We start from the raw sequence: 15,038 nt of genomic DNA on the forward strand, positions 1-15,038 counted from the left end.
AATTTCTTACACAGTGGGACAATTTTCGACATTGCGCACAATGCCAGTTATCCAATTTTGCTGGCAACATATACAATTGCTACATGCAGGGGCGGATCCAGAACTTTTTCCTGGGGAGGGTCATAGACTCAGATTCTCCCCCCTTCCCCACAATAAATTTTTGTTATAAAAATTATTTTTTGAATATTTTTTTGAAAAAAAAAAACTGGGTTTTTTAATGCTAGTCTTCTCATTTATTTTTTTCATAATGAACGATAGAACAATAGATGAATAATTCAAGTATTCAACATCTTTAAATAACAAATGTAATGCGTTTTTTAGAAACTTAGGCAAATCTGTCAATGGTTTTTCAACATCCAAATCAATTTTTCGATGAATGTTTAATAATGCGAGTCCATTTAATAGTTCTTAGTTTTGAGTTGCTGTAAGCAAAGTTTTGAGACGTCGAAGAGTTGAAAAGGAACGTTCTGCTGTTGCTGCACTAACTGGCTTAGTTATTAAAACTCTCAACAACATATTGATTGATGGGTACAAATCGATGTCACACGCATTAATAATCTTGGAAAGATCGTTGGGCATTTCAAGTCCTGCTAACAAGTCTTGAAACAGTGAAAAACATAATTAGATGGGGGAAAAAATCGATTTTTCCGACCTACATAGGTGTATATGCCCCTTTAAATAATTTTTGAAATATATTATTTCTTTTGTAAACTATTGAAAAAATTCTTATTTTTACTTGTTTTTCAATTTGCGGGGGTGGGATCATGACCCCTATGACTCTAACGCTGGATCCGCCACTGGCTACATGTCACGTCAGTTGAGTTTGCGGTCTGAATCTGCAACTTATAATTCCATTTCCTCTTTGGATTCAAATAAAGTGACCACAAAATAAAAATATATCATCTTAAATAACTTTTATTCAAATTATCGGATTTTTCCATACTAAGTCTTAATAGTATAAAAAGATTATATCAAATATGCTAATTTATTAATTAGTTAACTATTATTATTAATTATTATTAGTTAACTATTACTTACTTACTTACTTTAGTTACTAGTTACTTACTAATTATTATTAGTTAACTATCAATTAGGGACACAAAACCGTATTTTGTCTGAATTAACAAGTTTTTTTTTTCTCAATAGATTTGGATTTTTGATCATTAAAATAGGCGGGGTAGCTGCTGGAAAACTAACTGGAAAAAGCTTCCAAGATTTTTAAAATTATTGAGTTCATGGTAAATTTCTTATTTAAGTCATATTTAATTTTAATACATAGTTTCGCAATCTCTTTCGCAGAATTCATTTACTCTCTGAAATTGTTTTCTGAATGAAAGGCACTTAGGTTGAAAAATATTAAAAGAAAAACGCTAAATAAAAGTTAGTATTGATTGTGGTTAATAAATTTCTTTACTTGGCAGCTTGCGGAAACAAAGCAATAATAGAGAATAGTTTTCATTTCCTCGTATATTCTGAAATGCTCTTTTTTAATTTCCTTTTTTCAATGAAAAGCTTAATTTGTAAATGCGGGGAAAACAATCGAATTCTTTGAAAAAAATGCACTTTGATTTAATTAGTGTTTAACCCTAATTAATTCGCTATGTGGGTGTCTCGTAGTATGCAATGCACCATCATGTGCAATCTCACTATGAACTATTTATAAAGCATAGTGTACCAATGTGTACCATAAAAACAAACAATTCGTATCCTTATGCATCTTTGTGAAACTGCAACATAGAGAATGAAAATCAGTCAAAAGTGAATGAAAAAGTATTTAAGATGTTTGATTTATGGAACGAAAAATCTGATATAGGTTAATTTTAATAATAATATTTACAGCAAAACGAGTGAATCGCAGTAATTAAATGAACATGCATTACTCTAAAAATTACGGCATAAAACTTTACAGTAAAAGGAATTTTACCGATACTGCATTCCGGGTGCAAGTACTTTTTACCGCAATTTGATCCGGAATTCCTAACACTGTAGTCAAACTAGCTGACATAAAAATAGTTCATATCCATGTGGAATTATTTTTACTGAGCTATTTTTTTTTACCTACAATAAATTATTTTGTTTCCATATTGGTGAAAATTCAGTATTTAAATTATAAACATGTCACTGGATTATTAAAACAAAACCGCTATTTTTTTAAATAATAATATTAATCTTTCCAAAATCAGAGTGATGTGATTTTTAGGAATTATGAACTGGTAAAATTTCTAGCACTTTCATTTTCCTAGTTAAAATACATGAAGATAATTTAAAACTTATTTCAAATAAAACTTTCAGTTCAAAGTAACAAAATTTCTTTAAAATGTTTAAGGGGGCGTTCAAATATTACATGACATTTAAAGAGAATGTCATTTCTTGACAACGGAGTATGACGTCAAAATCACCAAAAAGCTTACGTAATAGCTGAATCATTTTAAACAAGGATTAATAAAAAATTGTTAATTAAAAATGCGCAAAAGATTTTTTTTTTCAGATTTGCGTTCTGAAAATATGTGGTAGATCAACATTGGATATCGGAAAATTTTTGCAGCAGATGGTAAAACAAAACACGCATTAAGTAATCGAATACGCGGATCGATTTTATAAGTATTTTCACCATTTTTAGTGATTCGTTGCTAGGTCATCAAAAACAACAACTTAAAAGATTAGTTGCTAGTGATTGCTATTAAGTTTTATGTGAACCCACTTTCAGAAAAAACGATTGTTCGACTAAAGCTTCATCAAGCTTTGTTTAAAAGCTTAATGAATCCTTAATGAGTCCTGTAATTTCCGTTACAACTGAAATCGGGCTTATCTTATATGATTACAATCAATATTATGATTTAGAATTGAGTTGATATTTATATTTAAAATCGTTTAAAATTAAACATTGTTATGTGCTCTTTTAAGGCGTCAAAAGGCCCTAGTCAATACAATAATATTATTTAACGTCAGATAGATGCAATATAATATTGCCGTGCTAGAAAACGCCAGACTGAAACCTAGAAACTAATGTTATATGAGATTAAATAATATTCGACCTAACATTTCAACTTTTAAAATTATCATCTATTTCTTCATTTAGGGACAGGGGCTGCTATTTTAGAAAAGAGCACCTGATATTATTAATAATATGATGTTAATGATAGTAATAAAGCAATTTGAAAGCATAATGTGTTAGAGAGTATGATGCTATAAGAACATTCAATGTACTTAATAATCTTAATAATCTTTAAGTACTAATTTAGGGTCATGTCTCTAATTTAGTTAGTAAAAATTGTTAAATATTGTATGTGAAAGTAAGTAAAATAGCCTTTACACGAATTTAAAGAAAATCATGACTGTAAGAAATTCCCTTTGCTTCTTTATGTTATAATTATAATTAAGTCGTGGAGGTCATCTTAATGAGCCTTAATAAAACCTGTAAGAAATCTTTACAAGCATAGTTGTTGTTAAAGAATAGCATAAAAAAACCTACATATGTTGAAGAGGGCATTTTTTAATGACCATTTATAGATAGAGATTTTTTGTTTTGGACATTGCGTTGTTGTTGTTAACGTATGCCTGTTTTAGGCAAAGGGGGTGCGATTGTTCTTGTTTTTCAGTGGCGCCATCTATGGCCAAGAATTCGACTTCTGCCACACCATACGTCGTACCCGTTTATAGCGCGAACCCATTCACACATCCATTCATTCATCCACAGATCGTAATTTTGACCTGAATCAGAGAATGATCGATTTCCAATCCAGTACCCCCAGAGGCATTGATTTGTTACGGGAACATGGAGGACTTTTGCGACTCGACAGATTTAACGTGCATCAGTCACTTCACTACATGGGGAGTCTTCGGCAGGCGGAGTTGGAACCCACGAACTCTCGGACATTGGCCCAGCACCCTACCGACCAGGCTATCCCGGACTGGACATTGCGTAAATTGCACATTAAAGGAAATGGAAGTTACTCAATAAGCGCGTTTGAAAAAAAAGTTGTTCAAAATGCATGCCATTCAAAATGGCCATAAATATTCCTAGCATCTTAAATGGGGGGACTATGTGTTCCATAATTTGTAGTCTCAAAATCAATTAAAACGTAATACTGTAAAAACTATTGTAGTGAAAAATGCACACAAATTTTAAATTTAAAAAAAAAAATGATACTTCACTTTCATTATCTATTTTTTTCAAAAAGTTTTTTAGGAGAAGGCAAAACAAATCAGTCCGAGAATGTCAAAAAAAAGCTTTTGTTTTTGAACCTAGCAATGCAAACAAGCATCCCTTTAAACAGCAATACAGTTCGTTCAATAAAGTTCGCTGCAATAAAGAAAAACTACATTACAAACCAATATTAGATTTTATTGTTTCATCATTGGCTCGGACTGTTTCATTTATTCTAACCTATTTTACTGAAATTGTCAGAACAAGCATTATTCACATTAGTTTTGCTTTCAGAGTTATGACTACTGTCCTTGCAATTGATTAGCACATCATCGAAAGTTAGTACAAAGTCTCCACCCTAAATGCAATATTCTTACTTAGATTAATTTTTTACGACTCTTACAGTACAGACAGCAAAAGAAGCACCCTCAAATGACATTTTCAGCAGATTAACACGCAAGCAGCTATCACAGAAATGACAGATGTTTTGCAATCTATTACTGCTGCTGACACTGGTATATTACGAACTATGACTTTTATTCTAGTAATCGTTAGAAGCCATTTAACTCCAAAAAAAGCGAATGTGGCACAGGAGATTACCCGGGGCAGGCAGACAAACAATCATTTTTATTTAAGAGGATTCCAAGAATGAAAGTAAAGCTGTATGTTATTCTGCTCTTCACTGTAAAACAAGATCCCAAAAAGAAAATTTTAATAGATTTTCGAGATGAATAAACTATAACAATAAATGTAAGTAAAATTGAAAGGCTCTTGTTCTTGTATTTACCCATTGTCGTATTATTGATTCGCTATTCTACGTATTATGGGAAAAGATTTGGAAGAAGAGAAAATATAAAGATTTATATCTTTCTTCATTGGTTTATGTTGTTTTGGTAGTAAAATTTTACTGTTTGCTGTGGAACTTAATATATATATATATATATATATATATATATATATATATATATATATATATATATATATATATATATATATATATATATATATATATATATATATATATATATATATATTAAATCTCTAATATGGTCCAGTACTTCATTTTGTCCTTACAGAAATAACATCGAAAAACGAAGTTTTAAACAGTTTTGTCATTTAAATTAAAAATATTTATGGAAAAAAACTACATCCTATAATTCATGTAATTTTTTATTTATGTTTCTTGGTGATTTTTTATGTTTCTTTTCATTTTTTATTAATTTTTTATTTATGTTTCTTTTTTATTTATGTTTCTAAGCAGAAAATCCTCACCGGCCATGTCGTATGATTATGCGGCATGTAAAAGCTCCCTGGAGTGCCTTATTGGCTCTTGGCATTTCCGGCAAAATTAAAAAATTCCTAGTGCACTTTAGCATCCAAATAGAGTCTCGGTGCTGCCATCAAGTGGGGAAGAAACTAGACGTCCAAATTAACATGACCAACGGTATCTCACCCATTGTGGTGGTCCTGAAAGAGTGGATACCACCTCTGGAGAACGCACTAGGTCTGCTCATCGGCAAGACCGATTGTGCAGCTCATTGGAAATAAAATATAAAATTATTACTAAGCAAACAAGAGAGCAACAATTTTTTTCTGTAAATAAAACTTGGTGTTCGTAGGGAGGGGCGAAATCGGTTCTTTTTTTCATATTTCAAAAATTCACACTGCTTGTACGAGCAACAGTTGTATGCTCATATCATTTAAAAGGTAAAAAAATTAAGCTCTTCTTAAATAGAAATTGGCCTTAATATATCATCCATTAGGATTTATCCATTTTTTTTTAAATCCCCACACTTGTGGTATAAACGAGGGAATATCGTATTTTAATTAACCACTACGACGTTTCAAAGAACATTTGCCTTTTTTTTTTTAAGCAAAATTTTTTTCGAATGTATTTTATGAAGAAAATAACCCTCACAGATGCAGATCAAAAAAGGAATGTATGCCATATCTTCACAGGTGAAAATAGACTGTATGATATTTCTTAATAATTCACAATAGACTCTGTGCCATTTCTTGATAATTCATAATAGATTATGTGCCATTTCTTGATAATTCCCAATAGACTATGTGCCCTTTCTTGATAATTCATAATAGATTATGTGCCATTTCTTGATAATTCACAATAGACTATGTGCCATTTCTTGATAATTCACAATAGATTATGTGCCATTTCCTGTTAATTCACAATAGACTATGTGCCATTTCATGACAAATCAGAAAAGAAAACACGTTAAAACAATCTGTATGTACTTTCTTGAGCGGTCAAAATAGAAATAATGGCATTTCTTGAAAAATCAAGTTATAAAGTTTTCTTCATTGAAAAATGTCCATACATTACTTGATTTTGAAAATAGGGGAAACATTTAAATATTCAAATTTAGAATACTTCAAAGCACCTTTATGTTTACGAAATCTTCTCATACAAAGTCATATCTGAGAAGGGTGAATCTCAATGAACTGTGATCGATAATAACTTTGATAGATTGTCAAGTTTTATCATTTTGAAAGCAATTTCCATTATCAAGATCATAATCGTTGAAATAAGAGGATTAAATACTGAAAGCAGAACGTATTAAATTCTATATAACAGCTAAGTAGTATAATATCTAGTTAAAACATCTATCGATCTCTACATTAGAAGAACCGTAAAAGTGACCGCTCTTTCAGGTGTCCACTGTTCAACAGTACGCTATATTTTGTTTTGCTGTGCAAAACTATAATATATAAGTCATAAAGTTTTCAGCAGCATAGCTTTCCGCCAAATTTACTTCCAGTGAAATTCGTGTTTCAATTGCTTTCTATCGAACAAAAGAAATAGTAAGCACTTTCTGTTAGGATTAAAACCTTTTATCAATATCTGAGCTTCTGTTTTGATTTTGATATGGCATCATTCTATATTAATCATTTTCGTTTGTCATGTCGCATAATTACACGAACTTTTGTCTATGCATTCTTAAATGAATTTGTAGCAAAATTTTCAAACCGAATTATACTCCGTTTCACCTCAAGTTGACACTAGTGCGAAAAGCAGGTGGTCCGGATTGCAGCCGTTGTCATAGAAACTGGGTTTTTCTTTAAGTTGGTTAGGTGCACTAGGTAGCAAAAGAAGCAAAGAAAGAGGTCAATATTGGCGTTAAAGAAAACAAAGCTGTAATTTTTTTTATTTACGAAGAATTTTACTGAAATTTTGTACAAAATACCGACAAAAACAATATGCTTTTAGAGCATTTAGAAATGTTAATTTCTTATTATGATTTTTTAAACACAGATTTTCTTATTAATTATTTTTAACTAAGCGAAACCAATTTTAAATGCCTAATTGTGGTAGACTAGATTACCATGCATTAGCCTCTATCAAAAATCAATAGCATCATTTTTGGATCTAAATAATACTGAGCGAGTATAGTTGATGAATTTAACTTCTAAGCTTTAACTTCTTTATTTTACTGATCCTATTTAAGTAAAAATTCACAAGTAAAAATAAAAATATATTGGAACTATTTTAGCTTTTTTTATTTGCGACTTTCAGAAGTGTGCATGATAGTGTAATGTTAATTAATACTGATATATTTGGCTTATTGCTTATTTACTTTATGTTTTGTCGGGGATTCAGCAATTATCAATCGAAATTTTATATTTATTGGTGTTCGACAGTAAATTCTTTTTTTTTTTCTTCATTGAAGAATGTATTGTTTTTAATAACAAAAGGTTTTATATCACTAAGTTTTAAGGTGCCATTTATTATTTGTCTGATTATCGATTTATTTGTCTGAATTGAAAAATGATCAGCTCTTTTATTTGCTCTTTAAAATGAATAATATTTCTTTTTTTTTTAGTTTAAAATACTCTATTAAAATTTCCAATTTTTTTAGACATGTTAATTTTACATAATATTTAACTGCTGTTGAATGTATGGCTCATTTTTTTAACTTTGTTATAATTTAATTTTGAACCTGAATATAAACTTCAGATAAAATAACTTGCTTATGTGAAGAATACTGTGATTGATACTCAGGAGAACTGGGATGGGAGGTCCGGGGAGGTCACTGTGACCTGCCAAAGATTTTCACATTTCGGCAAATTTTGTCTGGCTATCCGGCATATAAACGTAATTTCATTCTCTCTCTCGTTTTAAAAAACACAAATAAATTATTAAAATACACACTTTTATTTAACTTACAGCAATGAAAAAAAATCTGCACAAGTATCATTTTAAGAATCCATTTAATCATTCTACATCGTTTTAAATAGGCCATGTATTTATCAAATGGAATTATTTTAAAGAGGGGGCTCGATTTACAGAATATTGTATTTCTATTCCGTATTCGACGAGGTTTGCCGACCACCAAAGGAAAAAAAAATTCTCTCTTTTTTTTTCCTTAAATTTCGAATTATATTCGAAATATATAAAAGTTAAAAATTTTGTCGTTTTACATGCAATTCTGAAAGGTTGTACGCGAAGAGATTTACAGTATCACTTGTTGTTGATGTATGCCTGTTTTAGGCAGAGGGAGTGCGATTGTTCTTGTTTTCCAGAGGCGCCATCTATGGCCAAGAATTCGACTTCTGCCACACTATACGTCTCACTCGTTTATAGGGCGGACCCATTCATACATCCATTCATTCATGCACTGATCGTAATTTTGACCTGAATCAGAGAAACGATCGATCTCCAATCCAGTATCACTTCAGACTTTAAAGTATTTATTATTTGGTTTTGGGGATAGAGAACAATTATATTCATCTTATCTTATCTATCAACTAACAATTATTATCATCCTATCTTAGCTTCAAATTAATTCATTTCTTTTTTGCATTTATTTATTCACTCATTCATTAATTGTTTTATTTATTGATCAGAATAATTATGTATAAAATCATTGAATCAGAAAGATATTTGTGGAAAAAACTAACATGTTGTGAATCCTTCAAATGTTGCAAGTTCATGGGTGCCTGAAGGAAAGAGAAAGAGAGGGAAACTGAGACTAACATGGCAAAGATGCATTAAGGAAGATCTGAGTAGAGCAGGATTAACTGGATGGGAAGAAACGCGTTGCCTGGCCAAAGACAGGAATGTGTGGAGAAAAAGGCCGAAAGGCAGGGCCCGATTACCCATTAGGCCAGACTAAGCCATGGCCTGGGGCCCCTAATGATTAGGGGTCCCCTTATAGTGATTTTTTGAAAATAAATTTTAAAAAATTAAGAAAAACAATGATTTTTCAAAATGTTATGATTATTTTTTAGTTCTAATTTAATAAAATAAATTAAAATTTAATTTATTATTATTTATTTTTATTTTACATATGCTTTCTTAAATGAAAAGATACATAAATACTTTTATATTTGAATAAATGAAAAATATACGAGAAAAAAATGTAATCTTAAGGCCCCAAAAATTTTAATGGCCCCGCGTACGCTTAATCCGCCCCTGACTAGAGGACTTAAGCACCAGTTCAGCACGAAGAGCTAAGTAAGTAAGTAATTTAATATTTTTTATTGAAGCATATAAATTACATTCTAGTATACATTTCATACTAGAAAGATTACGGCTTTTTACTTTACTTTTTTGAATTTGACAAATAAATCTATTAGAAAAAATTTCAATACATTTAAATTCATGTTTATTGATTTAAATATCACATTGTTCTCCTTTCGAATAATAAATAAAAGAAATTGTTAAGAGCTCTATTGTTTTTTATACATCAAAACTATTTCACTTTGGTTATAGCTAATCTATTCCCTTATAACTGTTAGTAAACTGTTTTATTGCATTTAAGGTATAAATTGTAAATATGACTGTTGATTGTAGATTACATTGAAAAAAATAGGATTGTTTGTTGATATTATGTCAAAGAAATCATAATTATTTTTTATCTGTCAACGCTTGCACTTTTTTAAAATGTTTTTTTAGTGGTAGTGAAATAAAAATTGTAACAATAACAGTAAGCAGAAATTTCATCAGCACCTAAAATCCCACCAATAATTAGTTGTTTTAATCAAGTATATTGATAATCAGGAACATTTTCAATCAAATTTATTATACAAAAAAATGCAATATCAAAACATAAATCTTGCTACCACTTGAAATATAGTCTTCCGTGTGAAATAAGAAAAGTTAACAGTTATGTTATTTATAACTTATACATCTTTATAATATTCATCTTTTGTGCCACTTCTGATGCTTTGTTATTATATGTAAGGATAAGTGCAGGCACTTATTTATGATTCCACAAAATTAGGAATTTCATTCGGCAAAACGGGAATTTTCCCTCTCCCAATAATTTATATTCGCGGCGTCCCTGTTAATACAAAGCTACTGTAGCGTATCAAGCTATATTAAAGAACTGTTCAGTTTTTTTATAAAAAAAACTTTTATTTACAAACAACACAAATAGTAACAAATATGAATTACCCGTAACGGAATAGTGAAAAGATCATAAAACACCAAGAAAACCCGTAACGGGATATAAGGAAACTCTCCCGTAGCGGGATAGATAAAATATTATAAAACAACTGATAAAGTGTCCGTAACGGGATAGTGAAAACTCAAATTCCACACAAAACTAATTCTAAAAAATCAACAACTTTCTGGTGTTCTAATTTTATCGTCTGCTTTTATTATTTAAATTTATCTTTTTATGTGTTTATTTTATTTATGCTTTTGCCAGCCCGTTAGTTTTGAATATTTTTACTTTTATTCATGCTTTTGCAAACCAATTATCTTTCTTATATTTTTAGACTTTATACTACATTTAAGCTACGTGAAGAAGAAAACTACAAAAAAAGAAGAAAAAAAAATCCCATTCAAATAAATACCATGAGCGGAATACGAATTCCAAGCCATATAGATGAAATTCAAACTTGCATTGCACGATTTTTATCTTGAAGCAACCCGAGCTCTACGCTTTTTCAACCAATCTGACCTTTTATATGCATAAATTGTATTTCTTATTTTTATTTTATTCCTTTCCTTTATTCCGATGTACAAAAAAAAGCCTACTTCTGAAAATTTCGTTTCATTTTGCGAACAGATTATTTACTTCAATCCCTGAGATTCATAAAAAGTTTTTTATCCTCACATTTTTCGTGAGGATTTAATATATATACAGCGGCCTAGGCCAATAGGCCCATACGCCAAATACAATGAATCATTTAAAAGGTCAACAGACCCTTATATAAATAAAATACAAAAATTATATGTATATATACAATACAAAACTTATTAACCCTCATATAAATAGAATACAAAAATTATATATATATATAATACAAAAATTGTGAACCCTGAGACAACCAGTAAAAACTGAGTGAGCTGTGAGCCAGAGCTGGTGGAACCCTTAATACAAGACAAAAAATCTAACAATTCACCAAAAACCGCCGTAAATACAGCTCATAAAACCGCCAAAAGGTGAAAGGATAAAATGACATAAATGAATATAGTGCTAAAATTGAAAAGTTAAAACTAAGACAAAATCACAGATGTATACACTTGCCAATAGGGCATTGAAAGGATCCAGCCAATCAAGCCAGCTTGAATCCTGCTGGTGGAACCAAAATAGTGAGGGTGAAGTAGTAACAGGTAGTTAAAATGAAGAACAACAAGTAAAGCAGAGTAAATTCAATTAAAGTACAAAAAAACAGAGGACAAAATACCAATAGATACTAAAAGGTAAGAGTTAAAAGGGGTGTATAACAATCTAAAAACCATGTATAAAATACAATCGCAATGTAAAATACCAAATGTATTAAAATCCAAAGGTTGTAAACAAACCTAAAGCATGTATAAAATGCAAAGTCAAGTTAAAAGTCAAATTAAAACACTAAAATGGCAATGTGGTCCAAAAAAAAGTTTTGGCAAGGTGGTTAGATTAAGCAGGTTAAAATTTTAGTTATTGTCAATTTTGTTTATTAATTCCATTTGTTCCTCAAGAGTAGTTTTAATGATAATCTTGATAATTTCTCTACAAACCTTGTCTGCAAAAATTTGTTGGTCTGTTTTTTGGAAGAAATAATTTTTTCGGAGTGTTCGGTACCGATCACAATAATATAAAAGATGCTCTATGGTTTGTCTTTGGTTACAGTTAGAGCAAGTATCTGATTTATTAAAAAATTTGTTTTGGTGTACTCCGAACACTCCGTGCCCCGTTAGAAATTGGTTAAAATAGAAATTAGTTTGCAACCTTGTAGTTGACGGGGTCTTAATGAATTTAAATGTATGCCTGCCTTTCTCAGAATTTTCCCAATTGGTTTTCCACCTTGCCATTAAATATTGTTTGATTTCGGTTTTAGCTTGTTTGGGGGTCTTCAGAACCTGGAGATCCACACTGTCAGAACCAATGGCTTCCTTTGCTGCCCTGTCTGCCTCCTCATTGCCCTGGATCCCCACATGTGCTTTTACCCAGTTCAAAATAGTGTTCTTATTCCAAATTTTTTTGATCTCTTCTATGAGTTTGGAACTGGGTTCTGGGTCAGCCAGGGCCTGGAGGGATGATAGTGAGTCTGAAAAAATCGTTGCATGTGTAATATCATGTTGACGTAGCCATATCAGGGCAGACTTGATTGCCAAAAGCTCTGCAATAAATATGTTGGTGTTATCAGTGACTCTGGTGGAGGCTTTGAAAATCGTGATACCGTTGTTCTTAACTATCATTGCGTGTGAAGTCCTGAATTTATTCGGATAATCTGCCTCCATCCGAGAGCCATCAGTGTAGATCTCCACTCCCTGATCTTTAGGGCTGCTATATCCCCAGGGCAAAGCAATGTAATCTGAAGGATGCCCTAGGGCTGGTTTCTCGAAATCTATGTTATGATCAAGATCAATTGGTAGAGTATAATTTATGTCCTCGAGTCTCCAGCCCCACTTCACCCTTTTGCAAAAGATGTCCTCCACGATTTTCAAACCAATTGGCATAACACCCGCCAGTATCTGGATTGCCTCTGTGCTCGTTGTAGCATAGGCCTTCGTGATGGTTAAGAGTGGTATTCGCTGGATACTGTTTAATTTTTCGTTAATTCTCCTAGTATTTCTGTACCAGACACTGGCGGCGTAAAGTATAATTCTTTCACTTGCCTGGAGATATATGCGTTTCAACAATTGTGGTCTGAGACCCCATGTAACTCTGGCGACTCTCCTAATTCCCTGATTAAAACCTGTAATTCTGTCTCTAATATCATTTAAGTGTGGAATCCATGTCAGACCTGGATCGAGGGTCACCCCTAAGTATCTCATCGTACTTACATTTTTAATATTGTTCGTATCATCCGGTCTAAATTTAATACAGGGGAGTCTTCCCATCTTTTTTTTATTTTTTGGAAATGTAATAAGTTGAGTTTTTTCTTTCGAAAAATTTAATTTGTTGTTCTCGGCCCAGTCTGACATGTGGGATAGAATATGAGTCGCCAGTTTATCAAATTTATAGAAAATTGGACCACTTACCAACAGTAAAATATCATCTGCAAATGCAATGATATTGAAATCATCATGGTTAAAATCAATAAATTGGCTAAAATTTATATTACGAACTAAATTAAAAATGTCATTAACCAAGATCAACCACAAAATGGGTCCAAGCGACGAGCCCTGTGGTACACCAATGTTTAAGTTACTTTCTACTAGAGTATCGCCGTTATCTCCTAAAAATTTAGCCTTTCTATCCTTTAGGAATTTTCGTGAGGATGGGTTAAGGTTACGTGCTTCATGTTTTAAAATACTGTCACGTGACTGGGAACGAGGTTGACGAGCTCATTCTTCATTTTGCACTCGTAATACTAGTGGAAAAGAAATGGGCGATTAAGGTAGCAAATGAGGACCTAAAGAGTTATCATCAATTGCGTGATCTTCTTTCATTTATAAGTTATTGTTCCGACAACCTCTTCCACAGAAACTATTTTCTTTTTTAAAAATATATATTGACAGATACATCTTTGTCATTCTACACGTACAACTAAATAGGCTAGTAACATGGAAAGCAATAAAATATAGTAAAGAACGCAGACAGAGGAAACGAATTGATGAATTATTTTAGACCGATTGATTTCGTTGAGTACTTTCCGATCAAAATCTCGTGAGATGAATTATTCATTTCGATTAAATCATTACGGACATCCGGAAACAGTAGTGTATGGATTGCAAATATAGGAAGCAAGATAATAAAAGAAATTTTCGTCTTTCGCATTCAACAGATTTTATACCTCTAATTCATTGTTGCTCAATAATTATTTTTGACAATAATTTAACGGAATATGCATAAAAACATTTCAATAAAAATTATGTGGTGACACTCCTATGCTTGATGGTGAAGTGATGCCTTTTAATTATGTGAAAGTTCTACTTTAAGGAAATATTCAATAAAATGCTTACTTTAGAATCGAGCGCAATCGAATAAATATTTAAATTTCTATAATTTGGTAAATCAGGAAAAATTACGATTAAAAATACTAAAAGGAAGCAAATGGTAGTTTAACGGGTAAGGCCCATATATGGCAGTACTTTTACTTTCGTTACTTGAACCGCCGGTACAAGTAAAAAGTACGAACTTCTACTTCGTTACTTTTTAAATTTAGTACTTTTACTTGTACTTTCGTTACTTTTTTAGGGAAAAAGTACAAGTATTTGTAGCGGAAATATCGAATAAAATCGTTACTTTTTTCTAAAACTCGGTAAGCTTTCGAAAAAGAAAAAACTAAAAAAAAAATGAAATTTTAAAAAAAAATGCTTATGTTTTTTTAGTTTATAAAATTAATGTGCAATATATATGCATTCACAGCTAACTTCGTGTTTAAATACCTTCTGTTTCAACTTATACTGCACATTCAATTATTTTTTACTAGCTCAAAAATCACAAAGCTATCTGAAACCCCGTGTTTGCTTTGATTATGTTTGTGCTTT

General features: G+C 31.3%; 1 protein-coding gene across 1 annotated transcript; it reads right to left on the bottom strand.

The window, feature by feature from the left end:
* Positions 1-408: 408 nt before the first annotated feature.
* LOC122271729 (uncharacterized) lies at positions 409-13,379 on the bottom strand. Its single transcript, XM_043054006.3, has 2 exons — positions 12,374-13,379; positions 409-599 (listed from the first exon to the last, which is right to left on the bottom strand). Exons 1-2 carry the CDS (start codon positions 13,377-13,379, stop codon positions 409-411), a joined length of 1,197 nt encoding a protein of 398 aa, XP_042909940.3.
* Positions 13,380-15,038: the final 1,659 nt, after the last annotated feature.

Source organism: Parasteatoda tepidariorum, chromosome 7, assembly GCF_982258835.1.
Source record: "Parasteatoda tepidariorum strain Cologne lab strain chromosome 7, Ptep-v5.0, whole genome shotgun sequence".
Taxonomy (NCBI): domain Eukaryota; kingdom Metazoa; phylum Arthropoda; class Arachnida; order Araneae; family Theridiidae; genus Parasteatoda; species Parasteatoda tepidariorum.